A 14,331-nucleotide genomic window follows, 5' to 3' on the forward strand; every position below is an offset into this window, starting at 1 on the left:
CGGGCAGCCCACAGCCCCTGGTACTCGGCATCCCAGCGCCACGCGGACGCAGCCACTCTGTGGAGAGGCTCAGAGAGGGCCGCAGCCAGGCGGGGCCTTCAGAGGACAGGCACGCCCTCCCCTGGCCCAGCGCTCCACACCACCTGTTCAGAGATGTCAGCACAGCCACCCCCAAGCCGCCGCCCACCTGTCCCCTCCATGCAAGTGTGTGCTATTCTCAGCCAGGCTGCATGCTGCCATCAGCACGGGGTAGACTCCGCCCCAGGCGGCCCACCGCCCCTCATCACCTGCTTCCTGAGCTCAGAACAGCCTGTCCGGAGGGGCAGCAGGCATGGCCCAGCCCATAGCAGAGCACAGGCGGGGGGAGGGGGGCCAAAGCCCTGCCCACGCCCACCTGCCTTGCCTGGGGGCCAAGCAAGTGTCTGACCAGTGGAACCCCACAGTCTTCACCAGTAACTTGCTTCCCTCCTGATGCCTGACCATGCTGGCCCTTTGGGTCACCTCCTCCAGGCAGCCTTCCCTGACCCCACCCGAGGCACAGAGACTCACTTGTCCCTCCAGAAGCCCTCAGCCCTTTGCATATGTCTGTTCCTGTCTGAGCTCAACCTAAGTGTGCAACCAGGTTATTCACTCATTTTCCCAACCCGAATCCTCCACTTCCTGGTCTGTGTAACTGGACTATTAAGTAGAACAGTCAGGAGGTAAGATATGCAGTATTATTTTCAAACACTTTATTGCTATCATTTTGGTTGTGGTTACTTTTGTTATTCAAAGGAGTCGCTCGGTGCCCAGTCAGCTTCCAACAGCTCCCACCCCGTCCTGCCGTCGGGTGCACAACAGGAACAGCCGGGGAGCCGCCTCCTGTGCCTGGGAGCCGTGCTGTGGCTTCCCCAGCTCCCAGCACCCGGAGGGCACCCAGGGACTCCCCACTTTGTGGATGGAGAATCAGGGGGCAGGACTTGCTGGTTCTGGGGTGGCTGTGCTCCCAGCCCAGGGCTGGCTCCACTGCGTGTCACCGGAGCCAAGGCGGGAGGAGGGTGCGAAGGGACTGGAAGAGGAGGGGGTTTTGATCCACTTGCAGGTCAAGGGTCAAGGTTGGGGGAAATGGAGCAAGCGGGGACCAAGAACACACCAGGGGAGTCATGTGGCTGCCCCAGCCCCTGCCAGGGGACAGGACGGGCCTCTCCGGGCTCCTCCTGCTGGCCCCGCACCCTGCATGCTGTGCTGGGGGCATGGAGAGGAGAGGAACAGAGTGCAGGGCGGGACTGACGAGCAGGTGCCGGTCAGCACACAGGGGGCGGAGCAGGCCTTCCGGTCAGGGCGGGGCAGCCTCCACTCTGCAGGCCCCGGCCCACCTCTGCCCTGGGGGAGGGAGAGAGGGCCCAGCTCTAGCGTCCCAGACTGCCAGGCTCCCTCCGAGGCCCCAGAAGCTGGTGCGTGAGGAAGGGAGGGTGGCAGAGGCCCCTCCCAGAAGCACCGCTAACGCCAGCACCCACTCTGCCTGCTGGGGAGGGGCTCAGGCCCACGGTCCCCTTCTCCCCGGGCCCCTTTCCCAGGAGAGCAGTGCCACCAACCCCTTTTGTTAAAAAAAAAAAAAAAAAAGGAAGACAACATCGAGGGACCGCGCCAAAGGGTAAGCGCAGAGAACAGCAGGGGCCAGCCTGTGTGAGTGCCCAGCGCAGGCCCTGGAGGTCGGCCCTGGGCCACCCCACACTGCAGCTCTGGACACCTGCAGATGACAGAAAAGCTACAGGGATTCCTGCTGCCCACAGGGCCGGGGCGCCGGGTGGGAGGGCTGGAACGGTGGGGGGTCCGTGTTGTCACCTGGCCCCTGGCTACCAGGGGCCCTCTCCGGCCATCCCTCCCGAGGCCTCAGGCCCCACCACCTGGATTTCAAGCTGGGCCTGGACTCCCCACCCCAAAGAATGGGGCCCACGTGCTGCCCCCAAACTTGTGTCCACAGGTATGAAATGGAGAAACTCTTCTCCCATTTAATCCTCAAAAATAAGAAGACCGAGGCTCAGATAAAACAGTGACTTGCAAGGTCCAGGCCTGAGGGAGCCGAGGGCAGCCTGGGTCCTTGATAGGATGCTCTGCAGAACCCTCCCCAGCCCTCACGCACAGGGCTCACACGCCAACTTACCTGGTCCCAGGCTCCACCCTCAAAGACTCGAGGTCCTGGACAGAGACGGTGACCCCACTTTACGGAGGAACAGACCAAAGCGAGAGGGGCCAGTACCCGGTCCCAGTCCCAGATGGAGGGGGAGCGCAGCTCTGGGTGCGCTGAGACCCTGCTGCTCAGGCCTCCCTCCCGCCTGCTCGGGAGCGGGCGGTGCTGGCTGCAGGCCGCGGAAGGCCTCCCCTGGTCTCCAGGGCACAGAGCGGGCACGGTGACGCGAGAGGGCAGTGGCACAAAGGGGACACAGGCCTCAGGCTCTGTCCGCTGCGACCAGGGCGCAGTCAGCTCAGTCAGCTCTCCCCACAGGCCCTGCACACACCCGCCCTCGGGCAGCTCCCAGGGCCGGGCCAGTGGGCCAGGACCAGGCCCCGCAACGGGGCCCCCACCCGGGCCACCAGACCCCGGGCAGTGCTCAGCACCCTCAGAAAGGACGCCGGCCGCCCTGGTGTGGCCTCCTCCGGGCCCTCAGTCCACCGAGGAGGGGGGCCCGGCTCCGCCAGGCCTGCGTCCAGAACACACCGCCCCCGAGTCCTCGGGGAGCAGAGCGGGGAGGACACAATTAAATCAGCTCCTGGCTTAGTTTACGTTCAGAAATACAACAACATTTGGGTCCTGTTCCAGGTTCAGCAAATGCATCCAATTAATTGTGGACTCTTTTTCTTGGTTTAAGTCACGAGACTCAACTTGTACTTCTGGCCACTGACATGCCGTAAGGCTTCCTGGCCCAGGGTCCCCCCAACTCTTTCTTTGTGGGAGGTGGGGGCTGTGGAACCTGTGCCCAGCTGGCCCCTACCTTGAGGCTCCCTGGGGAGTGCCATTGAGCCAGCTCCGTCCAAATACAACCCCTTCGCCCACCCTCTCATGGAGTCTCTGGGGGACCCCCCAACACACTGAGGGGCCAGCTCTAGGGTCACCTTCTCCGCTAGCGTGCCGGTCTCCTAGAGCCCCCAAGCATCCCCCGCTACACACACGCGCACACGCACACCCCATTAAGTGTGCCCCACAAAGGGAGCCCAACACGGATTTCATTTGAAAACACTTAAGCAGCACATTTGCTCTTTAATAGTCACTTGTCACTGTCACCCTGACTCCCTGGGTGCAGGGGTGGCGGTGGCCGCGCCCGGGAAGGCCAACTGGGGGCCACCGCTGATGACTGAGGGAGCAAATCCCAGGGGTTCCGCGCCTCAGTGCTCTCCTCTGTCCAAGGGGCCCACGATCCAGTCCTGCTACTGCACAGGCCACGAACAGACACACGGAAAGGGTGGGTGTGGAGCTCTCAGCAAGTCACAGGGTGCCCTGGCGATGCTCCGCCTCCGCCCCTCCTGACCCGGCGAGACCTGCGGCCCCACATGACTGGGGTTCCGCGCCTTATTGCCGGGGCTCAGGCTTCCCGGTTCCCAGCACACACTCGTCTCTCGAACCCGTGCCCTTCTATACATAGGCCCCACGAACAAACGAATGAATGAATGAATAACAGGAGACCCTCTCCTCTGCCCCTAGCTCCCTGCCCCTCATCTGGCCCCTCAAACCACAGCCCCACCTGGAGCCATTTGCCCTCCGCACCCCATCCCACCTCAGGGAGGGGACACCACCCTCCGATTAGCTCCCTCAGGCCGTTCAAGAATCCTGTCCCAGGCGAAGACAAACCGCTCAACGCACAAGGCCAGCAGGTCCACAGCGTGGGCTCTGGGCTCCCCAGGAAGGCCCGCAGGCGGACGCCGGCCACATCCCCGCTCTGGGACCCTCTCCACCAGCCGGGCAGGAGCGCCCCTTCCCACCCGCAGAGCATGGAATGCGGCCCATAACCCCACTCCTCTCTCTCTGCTCCGGCCTGTCTTCCTCCCACATAAACCCCTGCCCTGTCTTCTCCCCTCCCTGCTCCACCCCTGCCCCTGGGCCTGGGATGCCCACCTCGCCCACCCATCCCCTGCCTGGCCCTGAGACAGCGCTCAGGGGGCTGGGGAGCCTGTGCTGAGAGCGGATGCCTCCTACAGCAGAGAAACAGGGGAGCCCCGGCAGACAGGGTGGAGGAAGCAGGGGTCCCCCTGAGGGGTCTCTCCTGGCTCAGTCTCCCTGCGCCCGGTCTGTCCCTAGTGCCCAAGGGCGGGCCAGGGCTCAGGCATGTTGGCCATAGTCCGGGGAGAGGCCGTGCTGAGCAAAGGGTCCAAAAAAAGTAGCAGCAGCTGTTGGAAAAGGGGCCAGGCCACCAAGGCTCCCCTGGCACCACCCCCTTCCGGCCCCACAGCCTCTTAAAGCGCCTCAAGCCACAGGGGTGTGTGGGAACCCTGACCCCCAGGCAGCGCTGCCCCAGCCTCCTCACACAGGACCCCTCATGCCCACTCCCACCCAGGGCTCTGCACTCGCAGCCAGTGCGGCCTACCAGCCCACCGCCTCTGAGAGCCTCCAGCTCTGACCCAGGACAGCCATCTGGTCACCGGCCCAGCCTTGAGGGCACGTGAAAGGGGTAACCGGATCCACAACGGCCCCCCAGCTCTGAAGCGCTCTGAGCTCAGCGTGTCACCGTGGGGCCCCAGACAGAGGGGCAGGTATCCATGCGAGGGGGCAGGTAGGCGCTACACCCCAGCCTTTCCAGCAAGGCGAGGGCACAGGCCACCCTCCCCAGACCCTTGCCTTCCTGGACAGGCTGCATTCTAACCGGCCAGGGGGCTCGGGACTCCCCCTCACCCAGCGCCTCCCCTTCCTCAGAAAGCCAGGGCGCCCACGGCCCAGGACATGAGGCGCTGGAGCCTCAGCGAGCCCACACTGGGCGACGGCGAATGGCTGGGCCACACTGAGAAAGGAAGGTGAGCAGCCTGGGCAGATGGCATCTGGGCAGGGCCTGAGCCCCTCCCCCCCCACACACATTCCAGCCACCCTGAATGGCTCCGAGAAACATCCCTCCCCACCCACAACCTGCCTCCTTGCCCTTCAAACAGCTCAGGGGTCACATCCTCTGGGAAGCCGTGGCTGTCCAGGACGGATGGGCAGTGCTGGGCTGGGCAGTGTGGGGGCAGGGCCTCTGCTCTCGCACCCTCAGCCCCTTGCCTCCTGCCCCCCACCCCCGGGGCAGGCTGCGGGTGTGAGGACGGCGCTGGCGATGCCAAGGTCATCCCAGCCACTGCAGATGATCCGGGGTAAGAGGCCGAGGCGTCTAAGACAGGAGCCAGCCCCATGGCCCTACGAAAGGCCCGAGGGCTCCAGGACGCCCTGCTGAACTCAGGCCTTGGAGCCAGCCCCACAGTCCTGTGGTGGCTGCAGCCCGAAGCCACCCCCACTCCCGCAGGCCCAGGCGCTGCCTGTGACCTCACACTCAGTGGAGATGTGGGCAGCTCCCTGGCCTAGCGTGGGGCGGAAGCAGCAGTGGGGACCCGGGCCCATGACCCCATTGCCAGTGCCATCCACGCATCCACTGCCTGCCCGGGCAGGGGGCCGGATGCGGGGTGGGGGCTGAGGGTGCTGAAGCAGAGGCCCCGCCCCACCGGAACAGGATGCCCACTCTCAAGGGCACCATGGACAGCTCAGTGCCCAGAGATCACTGCCCACCGCCAGCTCCCCCATCTTGGCCACTCTGCGGTCCTGACCCCACCCCCCCTGCAGGGGCACGGGGACCTGAGCCAGAGCCCTGGGTGAAAGGGGATGTTCTGGAAGCAGAGAGAGGAGGCCTGGCAACGGTAGAAGGGAGTGAGGGTAACAGTGCCCTGGCCCCCGACAGCAAGTCCCAGGCCCAGCAAGTCCCGGTCAGCAACGGCCAGCACCGGAGTCACCTCCGAGTGGGAAGAATATTCTCAGGTGGGAAGAGCACCCGTGCAGGGGCCCAGGCTGTGGCCTAAAGCCCCGCAGGACTCCCTGGAAGGGCCCAAGCCCGTTCCTGGGAACCCCATTTCTGGGCCCAACCAGGCTCAGGCGGACACACTCTATGTGGAGGAGGTGTGGGCAGGGTGCCTGGGTCCCCTGAACCACTGTGGTGGGACAGGGTGTGCCCTCCATCTGATGCCAGGGCCTGCGCTCTCACCGCGCCTCCTCTGCTCTGAAGGCCTGAAATCCTGCAGCCACAGCCCCTCCCTGGCACCTGAAGACTCCATGCATCTGTGCAATAGGTGTGCACTAGCACGTGTGCACCCTGCTGGAGACACCGGGCACCTGGAGGAGGCAGGGCCCAGCTTCATGGAGCAGGTATTCCAGGGCACCTGCCTCCAGCCTGGACCCGGGAGAGCTGCTCCCTACCTGCAGGGCCAGTCTGCAGAGGTGGGCCACAAGCTCCCGGAGCAGCAGGGCCCAGACTTCTGGACTCCACTTCTGGAAAAGTCTCGTGTGTGTGTGTGTGTGTGTGTGTGTGTGTGTGTGTGTGCGCGCGCGCACGCGCGCGCAGGTATTCCAGGGCACCCGTGATCAGCAGCAGGACTATTTCCTCCCCAATAACATTAAGGAACAAACAGTATTACCATCATTTAATCAAAGAAACATTTCAACAAAAGTAGACAGTTATAATCTCAGAATAAAGGGTGCTCTTTTATATTGAACTAGAGGCCGGTGTGTGGGTGGAGTCCAGCCGGCCCACCCCATAGGGCCGATGGGGCCGGGCTGGCTGGGGGGAGGGGCAGCAGGCAGTTGGCGGGCTGGCCCCGCCCCCTGGCCAAACTCCTGGTTGAACTCACGGTAGAACTCCTGGTTGAGGGGACAATTTGCATATTAGCCTTTTATTATATAGGATAAACTGGTTGCAGCTTTTATACTTGGGAAACACACACACACACACACACACACACACACACACACACCACATGGCCTCATTTGCATCAGGAAACCCCAGGCCCTCCCTGGGCCCCAGAGCCTACAACACATCCTAAAAGGGGAAAGGTCACATCCCAACAGGTAAGCCTGGATGCTGGGTGAGGACTCAGGGGGAGACTGGGGCCCCACATCTCACTTAATAGGAAAGAGAAAGAAGGTCTTGGGGACCAAAATCTGTTAAAAGGCCCCCCTAACAGATAGTCTTCCTGGTCAGGAGGGCCTCACTCTTCTAATTTGCATGTCCCCAGGCAACCCGGACAGCTGACCGAGCGAGAGAGCCCACGGGCAAGTCACAGCACTATTCTGGGCCTCAGTTTCTCCCTCTGCTGAATGGGAATCCTAAGGACCTCACTAGGCTGCAGGAAGGATGAGAATGTTCACCAAGCGCCTGGCACTCAGCAGCTACACAATAAACCAGGCTCTTGCTATAAGTTAATATTTAACGAAGGGCACCCTGGGGGCAGGAAGAACCAGCCTTGGCATGGAGCCAGCTCCCCTGCCCGGCCCAGAACCACGTGGCCTCTTTGGGAGATGGCACCTTTTGGGGGGAGGCAAGAACTGCTCCTTTAGGAGACCACGGGCCCTGCCCTTTGCTCAGATCCATGTAATCTGAACATTTACTCTGGGGCACACACCACCTGTTTCAGGTAAGGCAACTGCGGCTCAGGAGTTCGGCGTGACTCCCTGGTGCAAACTGGTGGGAGGAACCCAAGCCCAGAGCTCCAGAGCCAAGTGGTTCTGCCCACCTGCAGTGCTGCCGGGGGCAGCCCCTACCCCCTGGCAAGGCCTGCCCTCCAAGGCTGCCAGGCCTGTCCTCTGTCTGAGCCTGGTTTTTAACCTTGTGCCCTTTCCCTTACACGTTCAATCCTAAAGGTAGACCTGCCCAAGAGGCAGTCCTCACAGTATAGACCAGGTGACATCTGACAGGAAGCCTTCCTCCCAGCCCTCAACCTGGACACCAGCAGCTCCACATCCTCTCCGTCCCCATCTCTGCTGTGGGAGGACCCGCGTGCACACCCACGCCGCGTCCTCGGCACCCGCACCGGGCCCCCGGGAAAGGCTGAGCCGACCCGATTCCCGAGGAAAGCAGGCACCCCTTGCCTCACTCCTCTCCAGCCAGAACATCAGCTCCTGAGTGAGGGCTTGGCTTTGCTTGGCCTGACACCCACCCTAAACCAGTGCCCCACCCAAGGGTGCCACGGAGAAAGGAACGCACAAGCAGCAGAGACCCAAGAGGAGGGCCACGTTATCCCGGCCCACGGTTCATGTGCAGCCAAGTCAAGGTCACCCGGAAGAGCTGGATTCCCTCCCTGCTGCGGGCTGCCCCTCCACATCCACACACCACGCACACACGCGCGCGCACACACACACACACACACACACACGCGCGCGCGCGCGCGCGCGCGCGCACACTACCTGGGACGAGGACAACAGGTAAGCCCTGATCGGCCGAGGGCTCAGCGGGGACCAGCTGTCCGCTGAGGCTGTAACGGTCCACGGCAGAGGGCCTGGGAGCAGCCTGTCAGGAGGGACGGCTCCAGGGCTCCCCGCACCGCTCGGCCCCCAGAGCAGGCGCTCAGTGAGCACTTATTACGTCTTGTTCAAGGCTCTGCTCCCCGACACGTGAAGAGGAGCCGTTATTATCCCATCTTCTACACCACGCATGTCAAACTCGTGGCCCAGCCAAGGTAACCGTAGGTAAGAAACATTTTAATAAAAATTGTGAAACTTAATATTTACAGTATCCTGTTATACATAATTATTAATAACGAACTACAATGTTCGCTAATGACTGATGACTAGAATCGTGGCGCCTTACGCGCAGGCGCACCATTTCTCTCCACGAATACCAGCAGCGAGTATTTTAGCAGCCGATGGCCATGTCATTAGTCTTGGACTGACTTGTTTGGTGTGCGCCACAGGAAATATTTCGCTTTTGGAGAACAGGAAAAATAGGTTTATTTGCGTTACGCTTATTAATTTGTGCAGTTATTCAGTGTCTGGTAAGTTAATGTTCAAGAAAAAATATTAATTTTTATTAAAATGTTCTATTATTTTATGTTAATGATTCTTTTATGTTAACGATGACTCATTTATTTCAGCCCTTTGTATTCAGCATGTCTCTATAGAAAAAAACCTACGTTTCTATAAGAATTGAAGCTTTCGGTTTTTTGCGGCCACACACACACACGCCTTGTTTATTTGGCCCGTTAGCCTGTGAGTCTGACACGCTTGTGCTACACGAAGACACTGGGCTCAGGGGGTCCTGTGACTTGCCCAAGGCCCACCTGCCGGCCAAGCCCACACAGGCACTCTCTTCTCCTTTGGCGAGACAGAGGACTCACACCAAGGGGAGGACCAGGAGTGCGAGAACCTCCTGGAGAAAGAGCCATGGAGGCCAGTCTCGGGTGAAGGCAGGAGGGAGGGGCAGAGCATCCTCTCCCGTTGGCCAGTGTAGACGGCTTCGTGCGGGGCCAGCCGGGCCGGGGGCCGGAGAGGGAGGTGAGAAGGGGCCTTGAGGGTTAAAATGCAGGAGTGCAGGCCTTGGCTTCTCCAGAATACAAATACAAGACACCCCTGATTCAAGCTCCGAGGAAAGACCAGGGACAAATCCGGCCCAAATCTGCTGCCCACCCTCCCCACTCCGGACTCACCACACATTCCCCTTCTCTTCAGGTGTACGGGCTTGCAGTCCTCACACCCACCCCTCACTTTGGTCCATACCTGTCCCTCCTGGAACAGCCTCTCCGAGTCCCAAGCGGCCCAATGCACTCTCCTCCCCTGCACGCCCCGGGCAAAACAGCCTTTCCCTCACTTTGGGCCCTGCCATGAACCAGCAGACTCCACTCAGTGGAGACTCAACCCAGCCAGGCCCACTGGGCCTCAGGGAAGCCTGGAGGCCAGGCTGCCCGTTAGCCACACATTCCCCAGCCAACATCAACCATGCCCCATAGACACTCCACCAGGAGATGCTGTCAGGGGCCTGTGTGCACAGATGATGGACCGTGTACACCAACAGCTCGAGCTCAGGGAGAAGCTGCTCTCATCCGAGACCGAGAGGCGCAGGAAAGCTGGTACAAACTCAGAGAGAGCTTGGGGCAGAGAGAGAGGGCTGCGCGAGGAAGAGGGGAGGGAGCGGGGGGGGGGGGGGGTAGCTGATGAGCAGAAAGAGCAGGAAGAGTCCTCAGACATTCGAGAACAGAGAGATGGATGCCAAGGGGAAAGGGAGATGAAGAATATGGGCAAAGAGGAGTATCTTTGGATGGGGCCTGGGAAGTGGGGAGGGGGAGGCACTGGGGCGCCAGAGGCCCTCCTGGAGACCTGGGTGGGCTTCCTGCTCCCAGCACCTGCTCTTGGCTGCACTGAGGCTACTCTCAAGGCTGCTGTGAGGACAAGGACGGGTTGTAAAGGTCTGGTTCCTACTGAGCAGGGCAACATGGACGCTGCAGGAGGAGCCTGTGATCACCGGAGGAGCTGGTGCCCGCCTGGCCGAGTATCAGGGCTATAAATAGCTGCGCTGCACCTTCCCTCTCGTGAGCACCTGCTCCCACAGGCCCGGCTTTCTGTCCACTGGCAACAGGGGCTGCCCTCTCCACCAGGCCTCCCCCCAGACAGAGGGCATGCTCGCCCCTGCAGGGCCCTCTTCCTCCCATCGCCGCCCCCAGCGCAAGGCCAGCCTCCCTCAGGCACCCCTAGGACTTCTGGGCACGGACCTCAGAGAGGGGCAGGCCAGATTCCACCCCCGCCCCAGCTGTCCCTCTCCCCAACCGACACCTCCCCCAAGGGGCCAAGCTCCGCAACCTCTAATCCTGTCATCTGACCCAGCTCCACCCGAAATCAGCTCTGCCCAGCCACCCTACTGAAGCCCAAAATTGGACACTGTCGTTTATAGAGGGTCCAAGAAGCCACGCACAATGGGAAGATGACCTCATGGTGCCCTGGGCCTGAGCGCTGGGGCAGCAGTGGCGCCATGCTGGCAGACCCTGGCAACCCTTCCCATACTTCCTCCTGTTCCCCCGGCACCAGGCCCAGAGGCCACAGGACCTTACAGCCATCGCTCCACGCCAACAGAGTCACACACCCTGCTCCCCACTGCTCAGCCCAGGCTCAGGCGCAGGCACAGGGCACATGGCCAGTCGGGACAACCTAGCCCACCCACAGGCCAGCGCAAGGCTCCCAGCCAGCCCCCAAAGTCCTTGTTTGCTCACAAACAGCCGCGCAGCACCTGCAGGGACCAGGGAAGGCTCGCCCCTCGTCCCCGGAAGCCGTGTGGAGGCAGGCTGGCCGATGGGTTGGCCAGGCCAGGACCCTGTAGAGACACAGGGAGCTGTCTCCACAGGTACCTGGGGGCAAGCTCTTCGGACCACACTGTGGCCCTCTGCAAGTGGTGGACTGAGAACTGCCTGGCCCTGCTCAGGAAGTGCCCTCCTGCGGCAACTGGACAGCGGAATCACCACTTACTCAGATTGACCCAGGCAGATGGGCAGAGTGGGGTACCTGTGAGACCACTGGCAACGTGAGTTAGAGGTGGTGCTGTGGCCACCAGAAGGTGCTGGGAGGCAGCAGGTCCTGGCACTCAGGCTGGGACAGACTGGAGCAGGAGGGAGAGGTCCTGTGGGCGGACCCATCAGGTTTCGTGGGGAGGGGAGGGACACTAGGGGGAAGCCTGCTGTGCTGCTGTGGCTTCTGATGGGGACGCTAACCGTTGCCCACCAGCAGCACTAAGCTGCTCCAGTCCCACGAGGCCGGCTCTGGTGGGCCAGCCCTGGTGCAAGGCCAGCATCCACAGCTGACCAGCTGTCAGCCAACTGCCTATGGCCACAAACCCGGGCTAAAGAGGGAGCAGGGGCGGCTCAGTGGGGCCAGTGATGACACTGGCACTGACACGGAGGGACACAGTCCAGGCCCCCTGCCCCTGAGGTACTGAAAGATGCCGCTGCAGTGACAGGGCAGCCAAGGCAAAGGGGCCCAGCAGGAGGGAGAGGGCCGCAGTGGAAGGGGCAGGAACTGGTCTCAGCTGTGGCTTCTCTTTCATCTCCCTGGCCCCTTGGGAACAGGAAGCCGGCTTAGGCCAGAGCTGCCGGCTCCAGGCACCGGCTGGACTCCCCAGGCGCAGAGGAGAGGAGAGGAGACGCCCTCCCCCACCTGGGGACTGAGCCACCCCAGCACCGCCGGCTATGTATAGGGCTCTAATCCGCCCTCCAGGCCCAGCAGGCGGAGGGGGTGGGGAAGGAGGGGGTGGGAACAGCTGGGGCAGCCAGATCTGCAGCGAGGGCCCTGCCTCCACCACCGCCGCCCACCTCCTCAGCCTGGGACTAGGACGAGGCACAGGGCTCCGGGAGGCGCGGGAGCTCTCCCCGGGCACCCCCTCCATCACCGTCACGTGGCTGCCCCCTAGGGAGCCCTCAGGCCCCAGCTGCCAAAGTCATTCTTTATACTCAGCCACGAGCCTGGCAGGGGAAGGCCAGCGTCCCCAGGCGCCCACTCGGCCGCACGTCGCGCGGGGGGCAGAGCCTGGGGGGAGGGGGGCCGGCAGGAGCATGTCATCTGCGTCTCGCGTTTCAGAGCCCGAGCGGGCGGGGACGTGGCGTGGGCGGCAGGCCGATCCCGTGCGGGAGCCAGAGGCGCCGGGGACCAGGCCCAGGACGGACCCCCGCCCGCGCCCGCGTGCCCCAGCACCCCGCGCCCGCCGCGCCCCCGGCCCCAGGGCTGCGGCGGCTCCCCTCCGGGCTGCGGCCCCAAAGCCGGCCGCCACCCCTCCCCCGCACCGGAAACGCGGAGCCCCCGGGGGCTGCGCAGCCCTCCGTTCCCCGGAACTTCCAGGCCGCAGGCGCCCCGGGAAAGGAAGCCCAGTCCCCGGCACCAGCGTACCCCGGGCAGAGGCGGGCGGGCGGGCTGGAGAAGGGCGGCCTCGGAGACCCCGGCGCCGCCGCCGGGGCCAGGGGCAGCCCCTCCCCCGCGCCGCCGGCCCGCGGGGCCCGACCGCCCGGGGCGCCACCCTCTCCCAATTGCGCGGCCCTCGGCCTCCAGGGCGGGTACCTGGACCTCGCGCCGCCGGAGGGGCGGTCAGCGCGCGGAGAAAACCCAGGGCCTGGGAGGGGCACCGCGGGGTCGTGGGGGACGGGGGGCCGATGCCGCGGAGCCCAGAGGGAGCCCGGAGCTCGGGGAGCGCAGCACGCGGACCCCGAAGGCCTGGGCAGCGGGCGCCCGGGGGCGCAGCGCCGACCCGGCGGCTGGAGGCAGGTGGCGGGCCGCGTCCCGCTCCTCACCTTCTCCTGCGCCCGGGTGAGCTTCTTCTGCATGTTGCTGGCGAACTTCCCCGCCGTCACCCCCTTGCTGCCCATCTCCGCCATCGCGCCCGGCCTCGCCCGCTGTCGGGCGCCGAGCTCCCAGCCCCGCCGCCGGCTCCGGTCCGGCTCCCGCCGCGCACTGGGGAGCGGAGACCGCGCGGAGGCGGGGCGTGCGCCCGGGAGCCGCGAGCGCGACGCGGGCCGAGGGAGGGACGCAGGGGGGCGGGGAGGGCGGGCCTGCGGCGGTCAGTGCGCCCGGCCCGCGGACGCGGCCTTTTAAAGGGCCTCCGGCGCGGGACCCGCTCGGCCGGTGCGGAGGGAGCGACGCGCACGTGGGCTGGGCTTCCGCCAGCCGGACGCCCGGGGCCGGGACGAGCGCGGCCGCCGTGGGTCCCCTCGGGCGTCGCCGCCCGGCCCCGGAGGGAGGCCAGATGACACGCCGGTGCCGGCAGAAGCGGAGGCCGTGCGGCGACGGGTGCGCGCTCCTGGAATCCGGAGCCCAGCCTGCGCCGGGCCTCTCTGCCCGCTCCACACCAGCCTCCTGGGGGCTGCACACTCACGGGGCTCCGCCCGGGCTCTCTGGAGGCCTCCGGACGTGTTCACATTTCTGTCTGTCGGGGCACCTAGTCCCATGCCAGCCGGGCGCCCAGTCTTCCGGTTTGCTGAAAGTTATTTTACAATGACATGCCTCGCTGGGCATGCACTCTGCTAGGTGCCTCCTGCTCAGCATTGCTGCATTCAGCCTCCATAACAGCCCTATGATGTGGGTGCTGCTACTAAAATGCATTTAACAAAACAATACAGTTACTATTTTATCAATTATTCTATTACTAATGATAGAATTATTATTCCCATCTTACAAATGAGGCAGAGTTCTGGCTCTCAGGCTTTCGCCCACTATACCCTGGGTGTCTCCTCTTGCTCTCAGGGAGAGAAAGGGTTAATGATCGCTCTTTAAAGAGAAGATAAGGTCACTGCTAACCACCTTGGCCAACAGACCACTGACACGTATTCAACATGAATACATACAGGTTGGGGCAAAAGTAGGGCTACAATTGTTCATATGGAAAA

At 63.3% G+C, this 14,331-nt stretch overlaps 1 protein-coding gene across 20 annotated transcripts in view; it reads right to left on the reverse strand.

Moving 5' to 3' along the window:
- BIN1 (bridging integrator 1) overlaps positions 1–13,513 on the reverse strand; it is a 52,975-nt gene extending 39,462 nt beyond the window's left edge. For 3 of the 20 annotated variants that reach the window (XM_059704750.1, XM_059704752.1, XM_059704753.1), the window contains exon 1: positions 13,240–13,512. In XM_059704750.1, coding sequence (XP_059560733.1) covers positions 13,240–13,323 — 84 coding nt within the window. In that variant the 5' untranslated portion in view covers positions 13,324–13,512. Of the gene's footprint in view, positions 1–13,239 lie in introns of all 20 variants that reach the window. The other 17 variants (XM_059704762.1, XM_059704758.1, XM_059704757.1 and 14 more) reach the window with 10 other exon arrangements.
- Between the last annotated feature and the right edge of the window lie 818 nt (positions 13,514–14,331).

Source organism: Myotis daubentonii, chromosome 7 (genome assembly GCF_963259705.1).
Source record: "Myotis daubentonii chromosome 7, mMyoDau2.1, whole genome shotgun sequence".
In the NCBI taxonomy this organism is placed as follows: domain Eukaryota; kingdom Metazoa; phylum Chordata; class Mammalia; order Chiroptera; family Vespertilionidae; genus Myotis; species Myotis daubentonii.